The 26,734-nt window shown below is 48.8% G+C and overlaps 1 protein-coding gene across 7 annotated transcripts in view; it reads right to left on the reverse strand.

The window, feature by feature from the left end:
• Positions 1-9,311: 9,311 nt before the first annotated feature.
• Positions 9,312-26,734, reverse strand: part of pcgf6 (polycomb group ring finger 6) — a 38,514-nt gene continuing 21,091 nt past the window's right edge. For 2 of the 7 annotated variants that reach the window (XM_033034225.1, XM_033034227.1), the window contains 3 exons: positions 24,792-24,890; positions 18,390-18,476; positions 9,312-10,184 (listed from right to left, as the gene is read on the reverse strand). In XM_033034225.1, the coding sequence (XP_032890116.1) occupies positions 10,061-10,184; positions 18,390-18,476; positions 24,792-24,890 (310 nt within the window). In that variant the 3' untranslated portion in view covers positions 9,312-10,060. Of the gene's footprint in view, positions 10,185-18,334; positions 18,478-24,786; positions 24,891-26,734 lie in introns of all 7 variants that reach the window. The other 5 variants (XM_033034222.1, XM_033034223.1, XM_033034226.1 and 2 more) reach the window with 5 other exon arrangements.

Below are 26,734 nucleotides of genomic sequence, written 5' to 3' on the forward strand. Positions count from 1 at the left end.
AATGACCTCCAGCCAGTATTCGTTGAGGCAAAGAATCATGTTATCCTGGTGTTGTGATCCTTGTGGGGTGATTGGTCTGTTCCTGTAATTGTGCCCAGAAAGCCAAACTTGGGTGACCACAGCCCGGTGGGAATGGAGATGCTGACTGGTGTCTGCCATTCATCACGAGCACAGCAGAATTGCTGCCTGTTGGTCTGTCCTGTGTAGCTTGTTGTCCATGTTGTCTAGGCGTTAGTTACTTGTGACCCCGTCTCTGAAGTCCCTCTGGTGCCCACACTTTCTGCTGAGAGTTCTCCACAGAATTGCCTTAAGAGCCAGCAGCTGCTGGGATGGTTCCAGGGTCGGGTCTGAAGATGTTGGTTTGTGTAGCTGTGAAGTGTAAAGGGTGGAGGGTCACGATACCTTGCTGGGTGTTCACGCAGTAACCAGAAACTACGTACATTCCAAACTTTTCAGTAAATAAACCCAAATCACAATCAAGTTTTGTTGACTCTTGAATCTAATGTGTGAATGTCAGTCTGAGCTGTTGCCGGAGGTCTCACAATACAATACAATTTATTTGTTGTCATTTGAACCCAGAGGTTCAAACGAAATTTGGTTTCTGCAGTCATACAAACAAGAAGAAGAACCAAGACACAACACAATTTACACAAACATCCATCACAGTGAATCTCCTCCTCACTGTGATGGAAGGCAAATTCTTATCTCTCCCCTGCACTCCTCGTTCTCCTCCCGATGTCAGAGTCAAAGCCCCCAGCGGGCGATGGTAAATAGGTCCCGCGGCAATTATAAAGCCACGCCAGGTGATGCAAGGCCCTGCTCCGGGTCTTGGTGTTGGAGCCCCCGGCGGGCACTAGCAAGTCCCGCGGCCATTTAAAGCCGCGCCGGGCGATGTAAGGCCCTGCTCCAGGTCATCCTCAACCCCGCAACTCGGGCGGGAGAAGTCGCCGTTGCGGAAGCCCCGAAAAGCGGTCTCCCAGCAGGGACCCGCGGGCTCCCGGTGTCTCCGTCCACCAGACCTGCGGTTGGAGCCTCCGAATCTCCTGGGTCGGGCCGCAGCAGCTCTATAGTGTGCTCTATAGACAACGTCAAGCCAGGTTAAACGATGGGAGAGAGCCTTGCACTCCAATAAAGCTTTGTGTGCATCAACATGCAGAATAGGAAGAACACACCTCCAACCACCGAGTTGTCACCGCTTGCAATGTCAGAGCAGCAATGGTTTGTAAAGCAAGACCAGGGTGAATGGTCTGGCTAAGGTTCCATGGTTTCCCAGACAGTGAAAGACTACTCTGATTATTTTCTACTCAGCCTCTGTCAGTCGTGTCCAAATCTCACAAAGATCATTCATGGATCTAATTAGAGTCATAGATTAATACAGTCAGTATTCATTGAGGCCCTTCGGCCCACCTCGCCCACACCGGCCAACAATGTCCCCGCTACCCAAGTCCCAACTTGCCTGCGCTTGGTCCATAACCCTCCAAACTTGTCCTCTCCATGTACCTGTCCAACTGTTTCTTTAACGATGGGATAATCCCAGCCTCAACTACCTCCTCTGGCAGCTTGCTCCATACACCCACCCACCATGTTTGTGTGAAAAAGTTACCTCTCGGATTCCTATTAAATCTTTTCCTCTTCACCTTGAACCTATGTGCTCTGGTCCTCGATTTCCCTATGGGTAAAAGACTCTGTGCATCTACCCGATCTATTCAGTCAACCAATTATCCAGTCAACCCATTGCCCTGAGGTTTGCAACTCTTCTGTTACACGGTGACACCTGATTCTGTGCCGCCTCTTCCAGCATGTTGATACAGGTTCTCACCTTACTGAAATTAATAATTTCTGGTTCTTGTCCTCCCTGTACCTTTGTACAACCATCTTCAACTTCCTCCCGACCTTGCTTTTAGTTTTGTGTTAACCCACTTCTGCAGCTGCCTCTAATCCACGTTACATCCAGACTCCACAAATCCCTCATGCTTATTAAATGTCACCTGATGGGGAGGGAGTGGGTCAAGCACTGGTCTAAAGGAAACAGGAGATGCTAGTTCATATCCTATCATGGACTCCACCTGTGCAATTATATACTGCAGCTTTATATTTACAAGTTTTATAATAAACAGTCAGGGGAGGGGAATGTCATTCATGGCGGCACGGTGGCACAGCGGCAGACTTGCTGCCTTACAGCCCTAGCAGCGCCCGAGACCCGAGTTCGATCCTGACTACGAGTGCTGTCTGCACGGAACTTGTACATTCTCCCCGTGACCGCGTGGGTTTTCTCTGAGATCTTCAGTTTCCTCCCATACTCCAAAGAAGTACAGGTTAATTGGCTGTATAAGTGTAAATTGTCCCTAATGTGGCTGTGTGTAGGATGGTATTAATGTGCAGGGATCGCTGGTCAGTGCGGACTAGGTGGACCGAAGGGCCTGTTTCCGCACTATATCTCTAAACTAGACTAGTAGTGAGCAAGTGGATCACTGAAGAAATCGGCTTGTCACACCCATGCAATCTCTGCATGCAGCAGCTTAAAGTTAACTAGCCTGCTTCTCTCAAATTATTTACACTTCAGAGTTCTACAGCACAGACACTGGCCTTGAGGCCCAACCTGGCCGTGCTGACCAAGGTAAACCCAGCACTTATCCCTGCAGCACACCACTGGTCACCGGTCTTCAATCTGAAGAACGATCTCCATCACCACCCTCTGACTCTTACCACCAAGCCAATTTGGTATCAATTGACCCTGGAAAGAAGGAATGGGTGACATTTTGGGTCAAGACCTTTCAAAATAATTTCAGTAAAGATGAGGAAGTGGGGGCCTGGAAACAGAAGTAATTGAACAAACGAAGGGCATGTGAGGTATTTTGGACATAGGTCGGGAGGGATTGGACCAGGGAGGATAGGATGGAGTCAAGGTATGTGGAAATAAATTCAGTGGGACAGGAGCAGACAGAAACAATGGGTCTGCCAGGGCAGTTCTGTTTATGGATTTTGGGGAGAAGGTAAAACGGGCCGAGCGGGGCTGAGGAACGATAAGGTTGGGGGCTGTGAAGGGCAGACAGCTGTAAGTGATAAAGTGAAGAAGGATCTCGATCCAAAACGTCACATATTCAGGCAAGAGGTCAAAGATTGATTTTCTGCTTAAGAAATATTGAATCTCAAAGGCAGCTTCAAAGTAATTTGTTGCAGCACAGTCTTAATGTCAGGGGTGTGAGGGCCCCAGATGGGGTTAGTCTGCAGCAGGGATTTGGAGATGAAGGTCAATCACTGAGCCTGGCAGCTGCTGATCGATCTGGTCTTGTAATGATCAGATGCCCATGCGCCCACAGCATTAACCATTGCTCGAGCAGCTGCCAGCATTGATGGCAGATAAAGGAGGTCCTCACTCCTCAAACTTAAAGCTGCCGGACTAAAGATCACTGCAGAGGGTGTGGATCAGATTTCGATCATAATTCCTTGAGAATTAACTAACATTCATCTTCATTTGAGAGTTAGAAGCCTAGCCTCAGTAATGTTTAACCACAGCCCAACAGGGAGGCTGTGGGTGTGCAGTCAACACCAGCCCTGCCAAGGGCTCACACCCTGAAAGCCAGCGGCTCTCAGTCACCGTCTCAGCTGCTGTAAACACTTCACTTGACACTCTGAATGTTCCAGCTCACTCCCCGGGGAAACCTGCTGCCGCCACTTATGCTGAAGAAAGAGCGCAGTTAATATCCATGGTAACGCTATCGAGGGAATCGCACAGCTTAAACAGACACCACTGTAAACTGCATCAGGCTGTAGTAGTCACACTCCCATCCACCTGCATTCAGCTCCCTTAGCCCCCTTCCCCAGACCCCAGCATCCTGAGCCTCACCTAGTGGCACCCAACTCCTGCTAATAATAATAATAATAATAATAACTTTATTTATAGAGCACTTTAAAAACAACCACTGTTGCAACAAAGTGCTGTACATGACTAATCATGAACAAAAAAATTATTACAAGACAATAAAAACATTAAAAAAGAGAGTAAAAACAATAAAAAACATTAAAAACACTAAAACAGGAGCAAAGTCTCATGCAGGGTCAAAAGCCAAGGAATAGAAAAGGGTTTTAAGACTGGTTTTGAAGATGGACAGTGAGGGGGCCTGTCTGATGTGCAACGGCAGAGTGTTCCATAATGTCGGAGCAGCAACAGAGAAGGCTCTATCCCCTCTGAGCTTCCGCTTAGACCTCGGTACCTCCAGGAGCAGCTGATTAGCTGACCTGAGGCACCGGGCAGGAGCATAGGGATGAAGCAGCTCAGAGAGGTAAGGCGGGGCGAGACCATTTAAAGATTTAAAAACAAATAAAAGAATCTTAAAATGAACTCGAAAGTACACCAGCAGCCAGTGGAGGGAGGCCAGAATTGGCGTTATGTGCTCCCTCTTTCGAGTTCCAGTTAAAAGGCGAGCAGCAGCATTCTGAACCAACTGGAGACGAGCCAGGGAAGATCGAGTAACTCCAAAATAGAGTGCGTTACAGTAATCCAGCCTAGACGTGATGAAGGCATGGATTACTGTTTCAAAATGCTGCCGCTCAAGAATGGGCTTCACCTTTGCCAGCTGCCTTAAATGAAAGAAGCTGGACTTAACTACCGCGCCTATTTGATGATCTAATTTAAAATCACTGTCCATCTTAAAACCCAAGTTCAAAACTGTTGGCTTCACATACAGTGCCAGGGGACCCAAGTCAACAGGGGGAGGTTCACGGCAGCCATTGGGACCAAACACTATCACCTCTGTCTTCTTTTCATTAAAACCTAGAAAGTTTAGGGCCATCCAGGATTTAATGTCATCAAGACATAACAGAAGTGATTTGACAGAGAAAGCATCTTCCTTCCTCAGCGGCATATATAGTTGGCTATCATCAGCATAACAATGAAAAGAGATGCCATGCTTTCTAAGAATGGAACCCAGAGGAAGTAAGTACAGTGAGAAAAGCAGGGGTCCTAAAATTGAGCCCTGTGGAACCCCATATGACAGAGGAGCGGAGGAGGATTCAAAACCAGCAAGGCTTACACACATAGTTCTGTCTGCCAGATAAGACCTGAACTATTCCAGGGCACTGCCACAAATGCCCACTAGGTGCTGTAACCGAGATACTAAGATACCATGGTCCACTGTATCAAAGGCGGCAGATAGGTCCAGCAGGACAAGAACCACATAATCACCAACTTAACCCAGCTACCCTACCTCTAGCTCCAAGCCCCTCCCCCCCCCCCCCCCCCTGAGCCCCCCCCCCCTGAGCCCCCCCCCCCCCCCCCTGAGCCCCACCCATGGGCATCCAGCTCCTCTCTTCTCCCACATCTTTTCTTAGTAAACCTCACCAACAAGGAACAGTTGACCTGGGCTCCTGGTGATACTCAAACTGCAGGTGCTGGTTTATAAAAAAAAGACAAAATGCTGGTGTAACTCAATCAGCATCTCTGGAGGCCATGAATAGGTAATGTTTCAGTTTGAGGAAGGGTCCAGACATGTAACATCACCTGCCCATATCTCCAGAGGTGCTGCCTGACCTGCTGAGTTACTCCAGCACTCTGTGTCTATTTTAAACCTGAGTTTCCTCCACTGAGGTGCCTCCCTGATGTTCATTTCATCTCCCATCCTTATTCCCTTCCTATGCTTACCCACCGTTTCTGCATCAACACCTCTATAAGGTTACCCCTTGGCCTCCTGTGCTCCAACGATCCTGCCCAGCTCCAAGGGGAACAACTTCAGCCTCCAGTCTCACTGGTGCATGATTCCTCATTCCTGGAAGCCTTAGCTTTTCTAATGTGCAACAAGCTGAATTGGTTGTAAACCGCGATTCTGGTGCTTGCTACAACAAGTGAGGCAACAAGCAAATAGGAAAAACACATGGTCTGTTGGAGACACAAGACTGCAGATGCTGGAATCCTGAGCAAAGCACAAAGTGCTGGAGGAACACAGTGGGTCATGCAGCATTTTTTGCAGGAAATGGGCAGACAACGATTTAGAATGGGCCCCTTCTTCAGACTGAAGAGTCCTGACCCCAAACGTTTGCTCCACATATGGTACATTGGCCGTTACTGCAAGAGATTGGGTACAAGAGCAACAGCATCACACTACAACTATAAAGGACCTTGGTGGGATCACACACACGAGTACTGAGCACTTACCGAAAGGCAGCTACGCTTGGTGCAGCAGGAGCAGAGTGAAGGTTCACCAGACTGGTTCTTGAGACGACAGGTCCGTGCTACAGGGAGAGACCGGGTGTCTAGGCAAGAGCGGTGAGCTCACTGAAACACAGACGAGTAAAGCGCGCAGCAGGTGGAGATGGGAAAGCGGCTGAAGCTTCCTCTGGCTGTCGAGTTTATCATCAGGAGCCACGGAACAGTAGAGGCTCTTCCACCCTCAACGTCTCTGACAAACATGACACCAACCTCGGAGTTCTCCACCTCGCAGCGCTGTGGAGTCTCAGCCACAGTTCTCCAGACAACTTTCAGAGTTCTCTAGAGATGCTGCCTGATCCGCTGAGTTATTCCAGCTCTTTGTGTCCTTTTTCATGTTATTCCAGCTCTTTGTGTCCTTTGTGTCATCAAATTAATTTGAACATAAGATCAATATGTTTCTGGTTAAGCCTGTCCAGACCACCTTCCCAGCAGGACACTGACTCGGCCCAAAATTCAGTCCAACATTCCCAGCAGATCATTCCAGCCCAGACCAATATTCCCAATGACCATTGCCATGATGGAAGGGTCTAACCACCATTGCCCAGCCTCAATGTCCTGACTAAATACTCAACGGCACCTGTAATTGGGGATGGGTAATACTTGCCGTACATAGTTATCCAAAACTTTCTCTCACCTTGTGACCCAGCGCGGAGCGAGGCAGGAGGAGCAGTCGTGTGGAATGATGAAGCCTGGGTTTTGCAGGGCAGCTGATGAGCGTCTGTCTGGGATGTCTCCTGGAGCGGGTTACAGACAGGAGCATTGACAGAGGTAGACGGCCATCTCACCACTGATCTGTTTATAGCTCTCTCCACACAGCCAGAAGGTCATGCTGCCAACTCTGTTCACCATCACTGAAACGCAACCCTGAAATCACTGAGCATCGATTTGCATCGGGAACCTGTGGAGTTGTGCCTCAGAAATCTTTCACTGTCTACGAATGTTTCATTCAATTTTCTTCTCAGGCTAAATATAAACTTTAACTGGGTCTCAGACATCCCTCAGGGGCTTTGGTCCAAACTTGTGCATCAGCAGAGACACAAAATGCTGGAGTAACTCAGCAGGACAGGCAATGTATCAACAGGATTGGATTTAGTTCTCAATATGAACACTCTGATCATGTGATTAAGAAGGAACTGCAGATGCTGGAAAATCGAAGGTAGACAAAAATGCTGGAGAAACTCAGCGGGTGAGGCAGCATCTATGGAGCGAAGGAAATAGGCTACGTTTCGGGCCAAAACCCTTCTTCAGACTGATGTGAGGGTGGGGGGAAGAAGTAAGGAGGAGCCAGTGGGCTGAGGGAGAGCTGAGAAGGGGAGGAGAAAGTAAGGACTACCTGAAATTAGAGAAGTCAATGTTCATACCGCTGGGGTGGAAACTGCCCAAGCAAAATATGAGGTGCTGCTCCTCCAATTTACGGTGGTCCTCACTTTGTCCATGGAGGGGGCCGAGGACAGAAAGGTCGGATTCGGAATGGGAGGGGGAGTTGAAGTGCTGAGCCACCGGGAGATCAGGTTGGTTATTGCGAACCGAGCGGAGGTGTTCGGCGAAGCAATCGCCAAGCCTACGCTTGGTCTCACCGATGTAGAGCAGCTGACATCCAGAGCAACGGATGCAATAGATGAGGTTGGAGGAGGTGCAGGTGAACCTCTGCCACACCTGGAAATACTGCTTGGGTCCTTGAATGGAGTCAAGGGGGGAGGTAAAGCGACAAGTGTAGCATTTCTTGCGGTTGCAAGGGAAAGTGCCCGGAGAGGGGGTGGTTCGGGTGGGAAGGGACAAATTGACCAGAGAGTTACGGAGGGAGCGGTCTCTGCGGAAAGCAGACAGGGGAGGAGATGGGAAGATGTGGCGAGTGGTGGGGTCACGTTGGAGGTGGCGAAAATGACGGAGGATCATTTGTTCGTGACGGCTAGTCGGATGGAAGGTGAGGACAAGGGGGACTCTGCCCTTGTTATGAGTGGGGGGATGGGGAGTGAGAATAGGGTCACAGGGTATAGAAGAGACCCGGGTGAGAGCCTCATCTATGGTAGAAGAGGGGAACCCCCGTTCCCTGAAGAATTTGGACATCTCCGATGTCCTGGTGTGGAATACCTCATCCTGGGTGCAGATGTGGCGTAGACGGAGGAATTGGGATGGAGTCCTTACAGGAAGCAGGGTGGGAAGAAGTGTAGTCCAGATAGCCATGGGAGTCAATGGGTTTATAATGGATGTCAGTCAGGAGTCTATCACCTGCGATGGAGATAGTGAGGTCAAGAAATGGTAGGGAAATGTCGGAAATGGTCCAGGTGTATTTGAGTGCCGGATGGAAGTTAGTGGTGAAATGGATGAAGTCAGTGAGTCGTCGATGTAGCGGAGGTAGAGTTCGGGGATAGGGCCACGGTATGTCTCGAGCAAGGATTGTTCGACATACCCTACAAAGAGGCAGGCATAGCTAGGGCCCATGCATGTGCCATTAGTCCCAGTGAGCTGTTAGTCCCAGTCTAGCTCATGCAGCAAGTGACCACAGCCATTTAAGGGACCCACTGTTCCCTGTGCTGACCTCGTCACGGACAGGACCTCTGTTTTCCTAGCTTGTTTTAGTTTAGTTTTAGTTTAGAGAAACAGTGCAGGAACAGGCCTTTCGGCTCACCGAGTCCGCACCAACTAGCGATCCCCACACATTAACACTCGGAGGTCTCGGAGAATACCCAGGCAGATCACGGGGAGAACGTAAAACTCTGAACAGACAGCACCCGCAATCGGGATTGAACCCGGGTCTCCCGTGCTGCAGGCACTGTAAGGCAGCAATTCTACTGCTGCGCCACCGTGCCGCCCATTTTAGCAAGCCCCACTGATCATCAGGAGATCTTGAGGCTGTCAATCATTGTGGCTGCCTGTGCACACAGTTCCATAGTAAACCATCTGGATAACACTTCCAGAACTGCACCAGTACAGGATGTCCCCAGAGGTGTCCATTGAACAACGCAGAGGCAACTTTGTTCGATCTCCAGACTTTGTTCGCTGCTCCTGCTCAGGCAGTGCGATGGGATGACGTGTAGGGGTAGGATTGTCTGCACCGAACAGAACACTTTAATACATTTCTTCAAATTAAATAAAAACCTTCAAATTTTCTATAGTAAACTACTTCATTCCAAATTTTATTAATCAGCAAAGAATTTTACAAACTGGAGAAAAATATTTTAAAAGTCTGCTGAACATTTAAGGAAAACAAAACAGCAAAACAGCCTGTACAAAGGCAAAGATTGAATGCTGACAATAGTCACAAAGGATAATCATCACTCTACCCGTCCCACCACCGGTCAGTTCCTAGGGAGTGACCCCTCGGCCTCTCCCCCAGTCAGTCCCAGGAATTGCCCCCTCCTTCAGCCCAGTCAGCAGTCAGTCCCAGGAAGTGTGCTGTTACAGTTGACTCAGTGAGGGTGTGTGTGGGTGACACGCAGGTCACATATGATCCACTGTGTGCTGACCGGATGTGGGGGGGGGGGGGAGTATAATTGGCAACAGGGGTGGGTGAGGTTGCTCAGAGAGTGCTGTAACACGCTCCAACTCACCGCTCCAATCCAGCCGAGGATCCGCCTGCAGCCAACCGTCCCGGATTCATGCCGAAGGCCAATCACCAGATCCTGAACGTACTCCGAGACGATGTCCGATCCCTGGGCACGCCTGAGCAGATTCCCGGAGCCACCAGTTCCTGAGTGCAGTGCAATCCCTGGGCACACCAGAGAGGACTCCCGGAGCCAATGGCCAAATCCTAAATGCAGTGCGAGTGGATGTCTGATCCCTGCACATCCCGGGCGGGACACAGTCCTGGAGCAGCAAGCTCCAGGTTCTGGCACACTGGATCACAGTCTCTCGTCACGGTGACCTCCATGTCACATCTGGCGGTGGTGCCAGCAGCTCTGGTGCCACCACCGCTGGACTGCAGCCGCCGTCACTTCTGGGATCGCACGAGCCCGTAGTGCAGAATAAGTAGTCCGTCCTGAAACAGCAAAGAGAAATGTATTTGCCAGAGGCCCTCAGCCCGTTCTCCCAGCACTACAACTTGCAGCGATGTCGTCCCGCATGTTTAGTGTGATACAGTGTGGAAACAAGCCCCTCGGCCCACTGTGCCTGTGCCGACTGTCGATCACACATTCACACTAGTTCTACGTTTTTCCACTTCCTCAACCACTCCCTACACACGCGGGGCGAATTACAGAGGCTAATTAACCTACAAACCAGCACGTCTTTGGGATGTGGGAGGAAACCGGAGCACCTGGGGGAAAACCCACACGGTCACACCAAAAGCACCCCAAGGTCAGGATCGAATACGGGTCTCTGATGCACTGAGATGCTGCTCTATCAGCTGCACCACTGTGCCACCCTCACAGAGCCATGCTCATTACAACTGGGCAGAGCCATAGGAGCCCTTGTCACTCACAGCCTCTCAGAGCTCCCCTCACCAGGTCCGCCCCACAGGGAGGGGACACCTCCCAGAGACAGTCCCTTGCTGTGCTAATGACTGGGGTGCAGAGAGGAGTGGCCAGTTTGTTCAGGTCCAACCACATTGACGCTGCAGCCAAGGAAGCTCTATTTACTCAGGGACTGAGGGGTTCCGCACGTCTCCAGCAACTCTTACCAATTTCTCCAGATGCATCGGAGGAAACCTCTCGGGTTGCATCACAGCTTGGTTTGCCAGCAGCTCTGCCCAAGACCCCAAGAAATCGTAGAGAGTGTAGATGTAGCCGTTCATCTCACAGACAAGACTCCCCACCATTGACTTAATCTACACCACCATGCCTCCAGAAAAGCGGCTAACATAATCGAGGACCACTCACACCCTGGTCATTCTCTATTCACTCCTCTCCCATCCAGCAAACGCCAAACCTCAAAAGCACGTAACAGCAGGTTCAAGAACAGCTTCTTCCACACTTTTGAACAGTCCTCCCATGTTTAGAATTAATTCCATATCAAACCAGCCTCGCCCCATAACTCAAGCCTGCAAGCCCAGGTAACACCCTGGTGAATCTCTTCTGCTCCCTTTCCACTTTAATGATATTGTTCCTATAGCTGGATGACCAGAACTACACACAGATAGAGATCTACATTATTGCATCTACATTCACAAGCCACAAGGCTGCTTGGCGATTTCACACTCATCTCCTCGCACCTCCAAGGCAAGTGTGATTTATGGAAGATGTGCTTTTTGCTTCTTTACAGCATGTGATCACATAATTAATCTGCACTGGAAAAGGCAGGGATTGCTGAGTCGAGTAGAGCGGCGTGTTACAGTGACTCTACACTCGGCTGGTGTAAGGCAGCCCGTTACTGATGTTACACTGCTTTTATCTGCGGGTGGAGGTCTGCTTCATGACAAATGGCCATCAATTTCTGCCTGCAAAACTGGTTCAGACCTGAGATGGTTTCCGGCAATTATTCTGTTTACCAATAATCTTCTGATTAATGTTAAACATAAAACCCTGCATCAGGTTTATCTCAGAAGAACAGGAGCTGTTCATTCCAAGAGTTCCACCCACCCTCCATCGAGAACAGATTTAAGTGCCTGCTAACCTTGCCGCAGTGTGGTAAAATGTAAAGCACCCTCTGGGGAGCAGTAAATCACAGCTCAATCCCCGAGTACGCCACACCTCACACTCTCTCTCTCTCTCCCTTCCCTTCACAGTCACACTCCATAGAGGTGCTCTCACTGCTTACAACCACTGAGACACATTTTAAATAATCACCGTACCGAAGCCAGCACGGAGATCATGGAATTATGGGCACTAATATTGGCTTTGGTTTATTACTGTCACATGTACTGAGGTACGGTGAAAAGCTTTTGTCTGCGTGCTATCCAGTCAAATCGTACTCTGCATAAGTACAATCAAACCGTACACACGTACAACAGATAGTGCACTGAGAAAAATACCAGAGTGCGGAATATATATGTTACAACACGAAAGTGTTAGTTATAGAGAAAGTGCAAGCGCCGCAATGAGGTAGGTTGGGAGATCGGGACTACACCCCAGCTTCTGGGCAGACCGTTCAGTCGTCTGATAACAGCTGGAAGAAGCTGTTCCTGAATCCCAACAACCACAGGTGGTGTTTATTCATGCCCTTTAAAGGAATAAAATCTCTCATTCCAATTCATGGATATGGCCCAGGAATAACAAGCCCCTTGCCCCTCGAGCCAGGCCATTCGGCCCCTCGAGCCCAGACCTCCAGCCCCTATATCCTGGCCACCTGGCCCCCTCGAGCCCAGCTCACTTGAGCCAGGCCACTGGCTTCGTTCCAGGCCACCTGACCCTCAAGCCTATTGAGCTGAAAAGCTATCAATCATGGCCGAATTACAACCACTGCATCCACCTGCAGTGACAGAAACTTCATTAACAAGTGTTGAGACAAGACAAGGCACGTGAAGGAACGCTGACGTAGGGAACCAGAGGCTAGGTTCCTTGGGTAGGGGAAACGAGAATCCCGGAGGATATAGGTTGAAGGTGAGAGGGAACAGATTTAACAGTAATCTGAGGGGCAACTTTTTGACTCAGATGGTGACTGCCAGAGCCGGTGGTAACGGCAGGTTCAATAACAACATTTGGATAGGGACATGGACAGGAAAGCTTAGAGTCAGCATGCATGAGTTGAGCCGAAGGGCCTGTGTCCGTGCTCTTTGACGAGTGGAAACAAGTGATCCCTGACCCTGAGAGACTGGGTGAGAAGAGAATCAGGAGGCAGTGAGGTGCTTTCAAAGGGGCAGATCCCGTGTGGCCAGCGTCTCCCCACAGGGAAGTCCACCGACTGTTGCTGCAGATACCAGCGGACGCCCGAGGAAGGAAGAAGGTGATGAGGAACGGAGGAATAATAATGGCAGGTTACATGCCGTTCACTTGGAGGATTAACCTGCTCTCTATTTCAGATGAAGAATGTGAAAATGCTGAGGTCCACCATAAGGACACAGACTGTTGACATTCTCACTCCATCTGATCAACAACACTCAACTTCCTTGTGGATTTGAACCTTAACTAGATCTCCTGAGAATGGGAGGGAGATTAAGTATGTTCTTGGCGTGGGTTCCCTCCAGTTGTGCATTGGAAAGACAGACCTCCAGACATCAAAAGCAGAAAAACTCAAGCGATGCTCTACTCCAGTGGCATTCCCCTGGGAAGTTCGGTGGGCTGTTCCTGTCCCCAGTCTGAAGTAGGGTCCCAACTCAAAATGTCACCCATCCCTTTTCTCCAGAGATGCTGCCTGACCCACTGAGTTACTCCAGCGCTTCATGTCTGCCTTTTGTTTCCGTACAATGTACTTCTCAGATTGGCTCTGCTGCATTGAAGGTCGTGAGAAACCACGTTCTACTGTCGGAGCCAGGGAGGAGCAATGAACTTCCCTTGGAGACAAGGAGGGTGCAGACTGAAGCACGGGCAAAGCATGCACCTTATTCCTTCCCCCCCCCCCCCCCAACCATCCACCTATTCCCAGGGCATTAGTGGATCGTAACAACCAGTGGGAGGGTGGGCAAGGACAAGCATTTTAGAAAAGGCAAGAGGGATAAAGACTGGGTGTGGGGTGAGAGACTGCTGTCACAACAGCAATGTAACACTTCTAATCGATGACGCGTTTGATAAATGAGAAACTGCTTCCAGTGGCAGGAGTCTCGGTGTCCAGAGGACACAAAATGAAAGCAATCAGCAGCAGGGTCAGAGAGCAGGCAGGCAAATACTTTTCTTTAAATAAATGCAAGATATGAGATGGAATGCACTGCCCAAGAAAGGTATGGAACAAGTATTTGCACACGGGAAATACAGGGAGATAAAACGGTTGGAACAGGCGACAAATTACACTTTCAAAGAGTGAGCGCTGATAAGTAGTTCCTTTTAAGTTTCTAATTAAGAAGGATTTTTATCTACACTCTGAACAGTACTGCTGCACGGGAACGGTGAAACAGTGTGAATAAATAGATTCATTGCCTGATAATAAGTTAAATCAGTAGATCCTTAGAGCAGTCACTACAGTGACCACCTCTCCCTGCAGACATCCTTCATCAAAGGGCCAAGGACAGGTCAACCTCTAATCAGATTCAGTGGAAATAAGAACTAAACGCATCTTGAATTTATCAGTCAGCCCATAGGAGGCAGTTTCCTTGGCAACTGCACGAGCTATTGACCTTTCTAAAGATCCGCCATAGATCACAGAGTAGCAGCATTTAGTGAGTTATAAAACGTCACTCACAGAACACTCACAACACATCCATAATGATGGGGCAGCTGCCGGGAACTGCCCTTACCACTTTACAGTCACGGTGGGATGAAGTGGGCTATTTCAAGAGGGTTAGCTACAAGCACAGCCTCGCTGCACCCTCTGCAACACCTGGTGAAACGGTGCTGTCAGCAGCAGCAGAGCAGCCTGTCACACCCAGCTGCCTTCCAGAGAAACACTTTATCCATTCAGGGGATAGTGGGGTGGCCACGCAGCTGATCAGCACTCCCTGCCCGTCCCACTGCCTCTGGTAAAATGGCTCACCACCGGCTTCCAGAACCTCGGCAGTCCTGGGGTAAGGTGTCCCCGGAGTGCTGTTGAGGAGGGAGTTGCAGGATACAAGATACTGCCATGTCATGATAACTTGTGATTGGGGAGTCATCAACGAGCATCTGCCGTTTGACAGTCCTGGCGGTAACAGGTTCAGCCACCATGCCGATAATTGAGAGTGGCGATTGGATCTGTTGGTAGACAAGACAGACCAGGGCAAGTTCATACAGCGTGGATGCTAGAGATGTGGTCAGTTCTGGAGTGCAGATCACCAGTAGCACAGCAGAGACATTGTACCAGTCTGAAGTGTATCGTGCACTCAGCTATTTCACAACAGCACATGTTACAAGTAAATTGCACGAAGGCTGGCCTCTGTGCCCGTGTGGACCTCGGGGAACCACAATGGATCATCCACTCAGCACTTCAGGCCGAACATGGCTGACCACGCTTCAGCCTTGCCTTTAGCTCACATTGGGCCCCAGAGAATTGAAATATCCTGGCGGTCGCCTTCTCCCATTAGATATCTCCCTTTATCCTGTATCAGTACACTGTGGACGGCTTGAGTGTAATCATGTATAGTTTTTATACTGACTGGATACCACGCAACAAAAAGGCTTTTCACTATGTACAGTGCCCTCCATAATGTTTGGGACAAAGACCCATCATTTATTTAATTGCATCTGTACTCCACAATTTGAGATTTGTAATTGAAAACAATCACATGTGTTTAAAGTGCACATTGTCAGATTTTAATAAAGGCCATTTTTATACAATTTGGTTTCGCTATGTAGAAATTACAGCAGTGTTTATACGTAGTCCCCCCATTTCAGGGTACCATAATGTTTGGGACACAGCAATGTCATGTAAATTAAAGCAGTCATGTTTAGTATTTTGTTGCATATCCTTTGCATGCGATGACTGCTTGAAGTCTGCGATTCATGGACATCACCAGTTGCTGGGTGTCATTCCTGGTGATGCTCTGCCAGGCCTGTATTGCAGACATCTTTAGCTTATGCTTGTTGTGGGGGCGAGTGTAGAACAAACAGTATTGCTGATATCATCAATCACGGATGGCCTGGCAATCAGCAATACTGATCTACAGATAGTTCCCTTCAATTTTCTCTTCAGCATATACAAGGCATGCTCAATTGGGTTCAGATCAGGTGATTGACTTGGCCACTCAAGAATTGACCAATTTTTAGCTTTGAAAGATTTCTTTGTTGCTTTAGCAGTATGTTTGGATCATTGTTTTGCTGTAGAATGAACCATGAGTTTTGAGGCATTTGTTTGAAATTGAGCAGATAGGATGTGTCTATACTTCAGAATTCATTATGCTACTACCATCAGCAGTTGTATCATCAATGAAAATAAGTGAGGCAGTACCTTCAGCAGTACCTTCAGTGTTTCACAGATGAGGTGGTATGCTTTGGATCTTGGGCAGTTCCTTCTCTCCTCTATACTTTGCTCTTGCCATCACTCTGATATAAGTTAACCTTGGTCTCATCTGCCCACAAGTCCTTTTCCCAGAACTGTGGTTGCTCTTTTAAGTACTTCTTGGAAAACTAACCTGGCCATGCTATTTTTGCGGCTAACCAGTTGCGGCTTCTTGCAGTGTAGCCTCTGTATTTCTGTTCATGAAGTCTTCAGCGGGCAGTGGTCATTGACAAATTCACACCTGACTACTGAAGAGTGTTTCTGATCTGTCGAACAGGTGTTTGGGAAATGTTCTTTATTATAGAGAGATTATTTCAGTCATCAGTTGTGGAGGTTTACCTTGGCCTGCCAGTGCCTTTGCGATTAGTAAGCTCACCAGTGTTCTCTTTCTTCTTAATGATGTTCCAAACAGCTGATTTTGGTAAGCCTAATGTTTGGCTAATGACACTAACACTTTTATTCTTTGTTTCACAGTCTCATAATGGCTTATTTGACTTTCATTGACACAACTTTGGTCCTCATGTTGATAAACAGCAATAAAAGTTTCCAAAGGTGATGGAAAGACTGGAGGAAAGACTAGATGCTGAGAGCTCTCTTATACCTGCATTGAGGAATCACTTAAACACACCTGAGCAATTACAAACGCCTGTGAAGACATGTGTCCCAGACATTATGGTGCCCTGAAATGGGGGGACTATGTATAAACACAGCTGTATTTTCTACATGATGAAACCAAAATGTATAAAAATGGCCTTTAATAAAATCTGACAATGTGCACTTTAACATGTGATTTTTTTCTATTACAAATCTCAAAGGAAAATAAATTAATGATGGGTCTTTGTCCCAAACATTATGGAGGGCACTGTAGTCAAATAGTGAAAGGCCAGGATAGAGTGAATTTGGAAATGATGTTTCCACTGGTAGGAGAGTCAAGGACCAGAGGCCAAAGCCTCAGAATAAAAGGATATATCGTTAGAAAGAAGATGAGAAGAACTTTCTTTAGTCAGAGGGTGGCGAATCTGTGGAATTCATTGTCACAGACAGCTGTGGAGGCCAAACCAATGGATATTTTTAAGGCGGAGATTGACAGATTCTTAATTAATAAGGGTGTCGGGTTATGGGGCAAAAGCAGGAGAATGGGGTTGAGAAGGAAAGATAGATCAGCCACGATTACATTGCGGAGCAGACTTGATGGGCGAATTGCCTTATTCTGCTCCTGGAACTTATGAACTGATGTACCTCGGTACACGTGACAATGAACTAAATTGTCCATCACCATTCACAATTAAATGTGCCATAAGTGTGGAGTTTTAATCTGATCTCTTGGCCTTGCATCACCCTGCTCAATCGGTAGCATGCTGTTGGCACTCGTGCAGAGCCAGTCAGTACCAGGCTTTCTGCGCCAGTCAGTAGCAGCCCCATGGCTCTCTGTCTCATCACTGGGTCAGACTGAACTCTGATGGGACCGGACTCAATTCCACTTTACGGCAGCGAAAGAAATGCTGCACTGTGAGGTTGCGATGTCGGGGCATGCACTTCTGCTACTGCGCATGGCTCACAGCTCCTCGAGGCTGTTCAGACTGGAGCTGCCGCCCCTGTTCTGAGATCTCCCAGCCTTGTACCTCACCCTCCGGAATTCCCACAATGGGCACAATCCCAGAGACTGTTGCCATGGAGTACACAATCCCAACACTACATTCACACTCAGTCACTACTGGGCCTTATCCTCCTCTCGCAACAAGTCACTGCTATACGCAACAAGCCATTGCATAACATTGGGCGGCACTGTGGTGCAGCGGTAGAGCGACTGCCTTCCAGCACCAGAGACCCGGGTTTGATCCTGACTAGGAGTGCTTCTCTGTATGGACTCTGTACGTTCTCCCCATGACCTGCGTGGGTTTTCTCCAAGATCTTCGGTTTCCTCACACAGTGGAAGACACACAGGATTGTAGGTTAATTGGCTTGGCATAAATGTAAATCGTCCCTAGTGTGTGTAGGGCAGTGTAAATGTGTGAGAATCGGTGGTCGGCGCACACTCTGTGGGCCAAAGGAGCTGTTTCCGTGCTGTTTCTCTAAAATTGAAAACCTCCCCGTGGTACAAAACCCTGCATCAATTTCCCCACGGACTCACTGTACAGAAACCCACAATCACCCTTCACACTGGTTCTGGACACACAGCCCCAGTCATACCTTTACCATCATTCCCATGAAGGGAAATCTCTCTGATGTACAGACCAGCACTCACCCGGATGCTGCTGTGGGTGACACTCCGCCGAATGTGCCGCAGGGTGTGGTGGTGCTCGAGGATCGTGTTCCCACAGGTGATGTCCACCTGTTGGTCACACAAAGCGTTGTCGTTGGTTAAACACTTCTCAATGAACGGAAACCAAAAAGAACAGGCTCAGGTGAAAGGTACTCTGACAGTGTGGCACTCGCTCGATACTGCAACAGCCTGGGTTTCTCTCTGTGGAGCAGTGCCAGTGCTGACCTCTACACTGTCTCCAGCTTCTGTCCAGCCCACCCCAATGATGGGGGGGGGGGGGGGGGGGAAGGGGAGGCTGTCCCAGTCACACGGGACAGGCAGATACATCCCAACATGCATGGGGGAAACCAGAGAAATAATTCTCCACGTGGACTCCCTGAAATGGACAGATCCCACCATATCAAAACGCCTCTCTAATCCCCCACCAGAACCCTTCAACCAACCTACAAAGATCTACCCACACTGCCATTGCGGCACTCCGCTAATACTGCAACAACTTGGGTTTCTATCAGAGGAGCAAACCAGAGCTGACCTCTGCACTGACTCCAGCTTCTATCCCCCAGTGATGGGGGAAAGTGAAGGATGCCTGCAGCAAAGTCCTGCACTGACGTTATCAAGCACCTTCCTTCATTCTAACACTAGCTTCATCCACTGTAGTGTTCCCCTTCTCTCACTAGCAGGTTGTCTGCACACTCTGGGTGCCAGTCAGCTCAAAGACTACTTTGTTGTTGGGACTGATCCCACTGACCTCACTCTAGTGGTCGCAGCTGAATGAGTCCGGATACGCTTCATGGGTAAATGGTTAGATTAGATTCGGATCAGTTAATTGTCATATACATTCACCAAGTCAGAATGGAATCCCAAATTCACATGAAGTTGACAAGAGTAAACAGTGCATACAGAGTAATTGTAAATACGAGTGCAAAACAGCAGAGTGGTGTAAGACTGAAGATGTGCAAACCAATATTCAAGTACACATTGGAATAAGAGGATGAGGTAGAGGCACGAGTGAAAGCAGTGGGCAGTGGTGAGTATTGGCAGCAGTTTCTGGTCTCTGGGTGTAGCCCAATGACTTTCACTAGTTTAAAGATTGTTAGGAGGTTGAATGCTACAATATCTGGTTTAGGTTTGGAATCTCCCACAGTGTTTGGCAGATGTGGTGTCACCAGCGGAGGCCAGGGGGTGGCAAGGACACAGTGTGGCTGACCCGGGAGTAATAATAATAATAATGGATGGGATTTATATAGCGCCTTTCTAATACTCAAGGCGCTTTACATCGCATTATTCATTCACTCCTCAGTCACACTCGGTGGTGGTAAGCTACTTCTGTAGCCACAGCTGCCCTGGGGCAGACTGACGGAAGCGTGGCTGCCATTCTGCGCCTACGGCCCCTCCGACCACCACCAATCACTCACACACATTCACACACAGGCAAAGGTGGGTGAAGTGTCTTGCCCAAGGACACAACGACAGTATGCACTCCAAGCGGGATTCGAACCGGCCACCTTCCGGTCGCCAGCCGAACACTTAGCCCATTGTGCCATCTGTCGTCCCAAGGAGTACAAGCTCACTGTCAACCAGACATTCCCTGGCAGACACTGTCACACCTCAGAGCCCCTTCCTGTCATCCTGTCATCCTATTAATTGAAGCAATTGTAACTGCTCCCCATGTATGGTCCCTTTGCCTCCATCTCACTTGGGGCTGCCAGGCTCTCTGGGGCTCGAAGCAGTCTTCAGACGTGTGATTTGTGCAGCTAACTGCAAAACAACAAAGGTCACCAGATGAGGCAGCACTCAATCACCAGGAAAGATCGAAAGCTAATTACAAAACCCATCCACATTTGCAGCAGAGGCTACAAAGGCCGCCTGGAGATCAATGGGGAACCAGTAACTAACAACCGTAGGCATCGTGATGCATAAACCAGAGTACAAGTGGTGCAGTGCATAATGAGAAAATCAGAGAGAGTGGGGGGGAGGGAGGGAGATAGAGAACAAGACAGAGTGAAAGGCATAGAGAAAGAGAGAGCGAGAGAGCGAGAGAGCGAGAGAGCGAGAGAGCGAGAGCGAGAGCGAGAGCGAGAGAGAGAGAGAGAGAGAGAGAGGCGAGAGAGAGAGAGAGAGAGAGAGAGAGAGAGAGAGAGTGTTTATGGCAAGGAAGAGAGTGTTAGTGGGACAGGGAGAGAATGGGGGCCAGGGAGAGAGGAAAATTAAAAAAAATAAAATGTTTTTTACAAGAGTAGAGAGAAGAAAAAAATGAAATGAGAATAAAACAATAAATGAAGGAAGCGATGAGTGAGGTGCGAGGAAAACAGCAAAGTGAGAATGAGGGAAGTTAAAAAGAATGTACAATAGGCATGAAATAAATGTAAAGGAGGCAGATATGATGCCTCACACCCTGAAAACAACCATCCTTCCCTCAGAAGAATCACAAACAAGTAGATTCATCCCAGAGGGCAGAACCTGATGTTTATATCAATTCCTTTGTGCAAGTCTGCGACGCCCAGCCTCTGCATACATTCAGGCTCTAGGCAGCCATCTCCTCCTCCCACAACTTCCCAGGGGATCCGACTGTCTCCTGTTCAATTACAGTGAAAGATGGTGCCGACTGAAGCAGCTCTCGACTGGGTCAGAGACACTCCTGTAACCAAGGGAGTGCACCACCACCTGCTCCCTCAGTTGACAGGGAAGGAGAGTGAGAGGGATGGAGCCCTCTCCCACCCACTGGCACTCCCCATGCCCCCAGCATCCTGCCCACTGTTTGAAGGAGAGAAGGCAGGCCGGCAGCCCATTCCCAGCACAGGCATTAAACCAGGATGACTCCCAGGTGATACTGCAAATTGCTCACAAACATCAGAACAAGTTGGTAAGCTCTGCCACAGATGAGGCAAGCATTATCCTGATGGAATATGAGGAGTACGTACTCACAATGTGAGTAAGCACACCACAATGTCTGTGATGAACGTCATGTTAAATTAAACTAATCCCATTTACCGACACATAATCCATATCCCTCCATTCCCTGCATATCCATTTGCCGATCAAAAAGCCACTTAAGCACTATTGTCATAACTACCTCCATCCCTGGTAGCGGGTTCCAGGCACTCACCACCATCTGTGTTTAAAAACTTGCCCTGCACATGTCCTTTCAACATGCCCCCTCATACCTTAAAGCCATGCCCTCTCGTCTTTCGCAGTTCCACCCTGGGAAAAAAGGTTCTGATTGTCGACCCTGCCTATGCCTCTCATGATTTTATAAACTTCTATTAGGTTTTCCTTCAAAGAGAAAACAATCCAAGTTTGTCCAACATCTCCTTCAGCAAACACCCCCCCAATCCAGTCAGCATTCTGGTGACCCTCTTCTGCATCCACATTCATGTGCATGCCCTTGCAAGACCCTTTTCTGCATCCTTCCTGCAAATGGGTGCCCAGAATGGCACACAGTAAATCAACAGATGCCTGGGGTGGGAGATTGCAACCTTCACGTGGTCCGCCTTGTTTCGACAAATGCAATCAACCTGGTGTGCACAATCAAATAAGATCAAATAGAACAAATTGTCCTACAACTTTAGGCTGTGCACGCCATACGTAAGAAGAAGAACAGATGCATTACGAGCATAAACAGTAGTTCAGGCTGGGCATCGACAGGGTTGGAGGTGGCAGGGGGGGGTCTAAGTGGCAGAAATGTTTACCACCAACTATAGGCCTGACAAATCCCTCACTCTGCCATGAGCATCAGTACATGATGCAAAACCATGGTTGAGTGAGAAACCACACCTGCACGAGGAACCACACCTGTACCTGCACGAGGAACCACACTGCACCTGCGTGAGGAACCACGCCTGCACGAGGAACCACCTGTACCTGCGCGAGGAACCACGCCTGCACGAGGAACCACACCTGTACCTGCACGAGGAACCACGCCTGCACGAGGAACCACACCTGTACCTGCGCGAGGAAACAGGTCTGCACCTGTGTGAGGAACCACACCTGCACCTGAGTGCAGCCATGACCTCCAGGTTCAAGCACAGCTTCTTCCAGCAACCATCAGGTTCTAGAACACCACACAACACCAACCTCAGCAACTATGATCTTCTGTGAACTGTGTCTTAAGCTGCTGCAAGTACGACTTCCACTGTTCTGTTGTCAGTACATATGACAATTAAACACTCTCAACTCTGGTTGCACTACGGACTTTAGTGTTGGCACTATGATGATACTTAGTATTCTAGTTATTAAATTATTTCTCTGTTTGTAATTGCATTTACAGGCCTGTCAAGGTGCAACAAGTAAGACTTTAATTGTTCAGTTGCCAGTACTTATGACAATTAAATACTCTTGACCCTCGGACAAGTAGGTGCAAGTAAACGTCATGCAACATCATCAAGACAGCACCTGATTGCTTCCCATGACATTCGATGACATTACCTTTGCTGAATCCCCACCACCAGGGACAACAAGTGATCCACAGAGCAGGCTTGAGGATTGGGATCCTGCAGCAGGGACCCACCTCTTCCTGACTCACCAAAGCTACCAACACGGCACTAGGTAGGAGTGCGGTGCATCATGCTCCGACTGCACAGAGGAGTGGCACTGCTACACACTCACAATGACCAACACATAACCACATGATGGAAGCCCACCCACCACAGTGAACACTGCTGACTAGTCCCCCCATCATTGGGTTAAAGCCAAAATTGATCACTGATGGGGATGAGTCAGAGTACAGAAGAGAGATCGAGCAACTGTCCATATGGTGCCAGCGCAATAACCTGGCCCTCAACACCAGCAAAACCAAGGAACTGATTGTGGACTTTGGTAGGCGTAGGAGGGGGACCCACAGCCCCATTTATATCAACGGGTCGATGGTTGAAAGGGTCAAGAACTTCAAATTCCTGGGCATGCACATCTCTGAAGATCTTTCCTGGTCCGAGAACACTAATGCAATTATCAAAAAAGCTCATCAGCGCCTCTACTTCCTGAGAAGATTACGGAGAGTCGGATTGTCAAGGAAGACTCTCTCTAACTTCTACAGGTGCACAGTCGAGAGCATGCTGACCGGTTGCATCGTGGCTTGGTTCGGCAATTTGAGCGCCCTGGAGAGGAAAAGACTACAAAAAGTAGTAAACACTGCCCAGTCCATCATCGGCTCTGACCTTCCTTCCATCGAGGGGATTTATCGCAGTCGCTGCCTCAAAAAGACTGGCAGTATCATCAAAGACCCACACCATCCTGGCCACACACTCATCTCCCTGCTACCTTCAGGTAGAAGGTACAGGAGCCTGAAGACTGCAACAACCAGGTTCAGGAATAGCTACTTCCCCTCAGCCATCAGGCTATTAAACCTGGCTCGGACAAAACTCTGATTATTAGCAACCACTTTCTGTTATTTGCACTACCAGTTTATTTATTCATGTGTGTATATATTTATATCATGGTATATGGACACATTTATCTGTTTTGTAGTAAATGCCTACTATTTTCTGTGTGCTTAAGCAAAGCAAGAATTTCATTGTCCTATACAGGGACACATGACAATAAACTCACTTGAACTTGAAAATTAACGAACTCCTCAGTCGGACAGTCAAATCCGTGGAGAGTCAATGGATTTGAGAGCGATATGGGAATCCCACAGCTTGTTTCCACTCTTGTGGACAAGTCAATAAAGGCTTGCACTTGCACCTCCTTTAACCTAATCTACTGTATCCGTTATTCAAGATGTAGACTCTTATACATTAGCGAGACCAAACATAGACTGGCCGATCGTTTTGCTGACCTGATCTCCCGATTGCTAAACACGTTAATTCTCCTTCCCATTCCCACACTGACCTTTCTGTACTAGGTCTCCTCCATTGTCAGAGTGAGGCTAAACACAAGTTGGAGGAACAGCATCTCATATTTCGCTTGGGCAGCTTACAGCCCAGTGGTATGAATATTGATTTCACAAACTTTAAGTAGCCCCGGCATAACCTCTCTCTCCATCCTTCCCCATCCAAGTCACACCAGCTTCTCGTTTTCACCCAACAAACAGCTAACAATGGCTTGTTTTCTTTATCATCGTTTTTTACATGTCTTTCATTCATTGTTCTTTATCTCTCTACATCATCGTCTCTTATCTCTCGTTTCCCTTTCCCCTGACTAGTCCGAAGAAGGGTCTTGACCAAAAAGTCTCCAGAGATGCTGCCTGTCCCTCTTAGTTACTACAGTGTATATCTTCAATAAAAGCTGTTCTGGCCCACCACGGAATGACTCAAAGCCTCCGATGCCCCACAACACTGAAGCTCATTAGACACTCCCTACCCCTCAAACAGAATCCCAGACTGATGGCCCTTCCCGCCCGCGTGCTTAGCTAATGACCCTTGCCAATCAGTTCAACTTGAAGCTTACCTGATACATGGGGTCCAATTCCAGCTTCTTTCGGATAAACTTTTCCACGTGCCGGATTGTCGCCTCCTCCGACACCCGGACATATTTCTTTTGCAGCGGCTGAAAGAAAAACAAAAGAAAATCAACCTGGAAGCCAGGGGCAGAAAGATTTTGATAGGCTGAATGGCCAGCTGTTGTAACTGAGGTCCTCGGTGTCAAAGGCCCTCATTTCAGAACCAACACCACTTGCCCATGAGACCATGCAGATCAGTTACAACAGCTGCAGGTAAATGTTTAGCTGCTGGGATCTGTTATTACATACAGTGAATTTTCCATTTCTCTGTCCCAATTCTAGTACACTCCCTGGCTCTGTCCCCATGCAGTCCACTCCTGGATACTGTCCCCACACTCTCTAGTACTGCCCCCATACCCCTTGATACTGTCCCCATACTTCCCGCTCCTTGGTACTATCCCCATATCCCCTGATACTGTCCCCCAACTGCTCTCCCTGACTTGCACACAAACAAAGCTTTTCACTGAAAGTCTGATACACGTGGCAACACCAAAACACAGCAGTCCATTACTGTGCCAGACAAAGAGCCTCTGGGGAAGAATTCTCTGGTGACTACCTGGGCTGCACCTTCCCAAGTTTCTAACCCCCTTACTGCATCCCATTAGTGGCCAGGTATCAACAGTATGATGCCCCATCACAGGTCCTGTGAGGAGGTTTTGCAGCAACATCATGTCAAATAAGAACCTCTTAAGAGGACATCTCATGGGTCAATCGGTTGGCAACAGACCGCCGAGCAGTGGGGTTTACGGGCTCTGACGAGACAATGTCTGCGCTGGGGCACGTCGACAGGTGCTGCCGCCATGAGTGACCCGAAGGGACGAGACAGGGCTGAGTGAAGCTCCGTTCACAACTGGAGTTGCTGCAAAAACCAAACAGTGACAGCGGAGTTGGGGATAGCGGAGTTAAGGGAAATGGAGAGAAGGCAGGAACGGGGTACTGATGTTGGATGATCAGCCGTGATCACATTGAATGGCGGTGCTGGCTCAATGGGCCGAATGGCCTACTCCTGCACCTATTGTCTATTTTGACACAAACAACTCTCACACTGCCTCATGAGAAAAAGTTTGTGTTCACAGAAATGTGCCCCAGATAAAATGTGCCATCTCCAAGGGATCAATGCAGACACACGCTGCCCCGAGGAAGGTGCCTGATCACTGTCCTATGCTGAGCTGACTGATCCCTGTAACGTCTGATTGAAACTCAACCAGGATTCCAGTTCCATGTCAGAACCCGAGATTCCTGCAACGCACTCGACTTGCAAGCGTGTACGAGTGTGTGTGTGAAAGCGAGTGCGAGTGTGTGCGTGAGTCTGTGTCTGTCGTGAGCGCTCATGCGGGTGCGCCCACGTGTGTGCATGAATGAGTGCCTGCTCATGTGAAACTTGCGTGCACGCATGAGTGTCCGTATGGGTGCGTGGGTGAGTGCATGCTCATGCACACGTGAGCGTGTGTTTGTGTGAGTGTGCACAGAGACAAAAAGAAAGGGGAGAATGAGTGATTAACCCACACTCTCTGCCACGTGAAGGTTGGCCGTGCATGTGAGCATTGTAGGGGTTTTCCCTTCCCCTTTGCACCCAGGCAATGGTGGGTGGAGATAGCAACAGTCCCAACTACAACAACCACCAAAGTACGTCCCAAACACCCCTGGTATTCATCCATCGCTCACTCTCCTTCCTGCAATTCCTGTTTCCTATTCTGCAAACATTTACGGCCTACACACACTCTTCACTCCTGCACTATGTGGATCTCACCACTCAACTACTGCAGCAGAAGCAGCTCCAAAGCTGTTGCAGCCACCCAGTCCAGCCACGGCCACCCACCTCTTGTCCTCCACACTGACCCCCATGCCCTGAGCCCTCGCTCTGGCTAATTCACAGATCGGTGGTGCTTTG

The sequence above is a fragment of the Amblyraja radiata genome, chromosome 15 (genome assembly GCF_010909765.2).
Source record: "Amblyraja radiata isolate CabotCenter1 chromosome 15, sAmbRad1.1.pri, whole genome shotgun sequence".
Lineage (NCBI taxonomy): Eukaryota > Metazoa > Chordata > Chondrichthyes > Rajiformes > Rajidae > Amblyraja > Amblyraja radiata.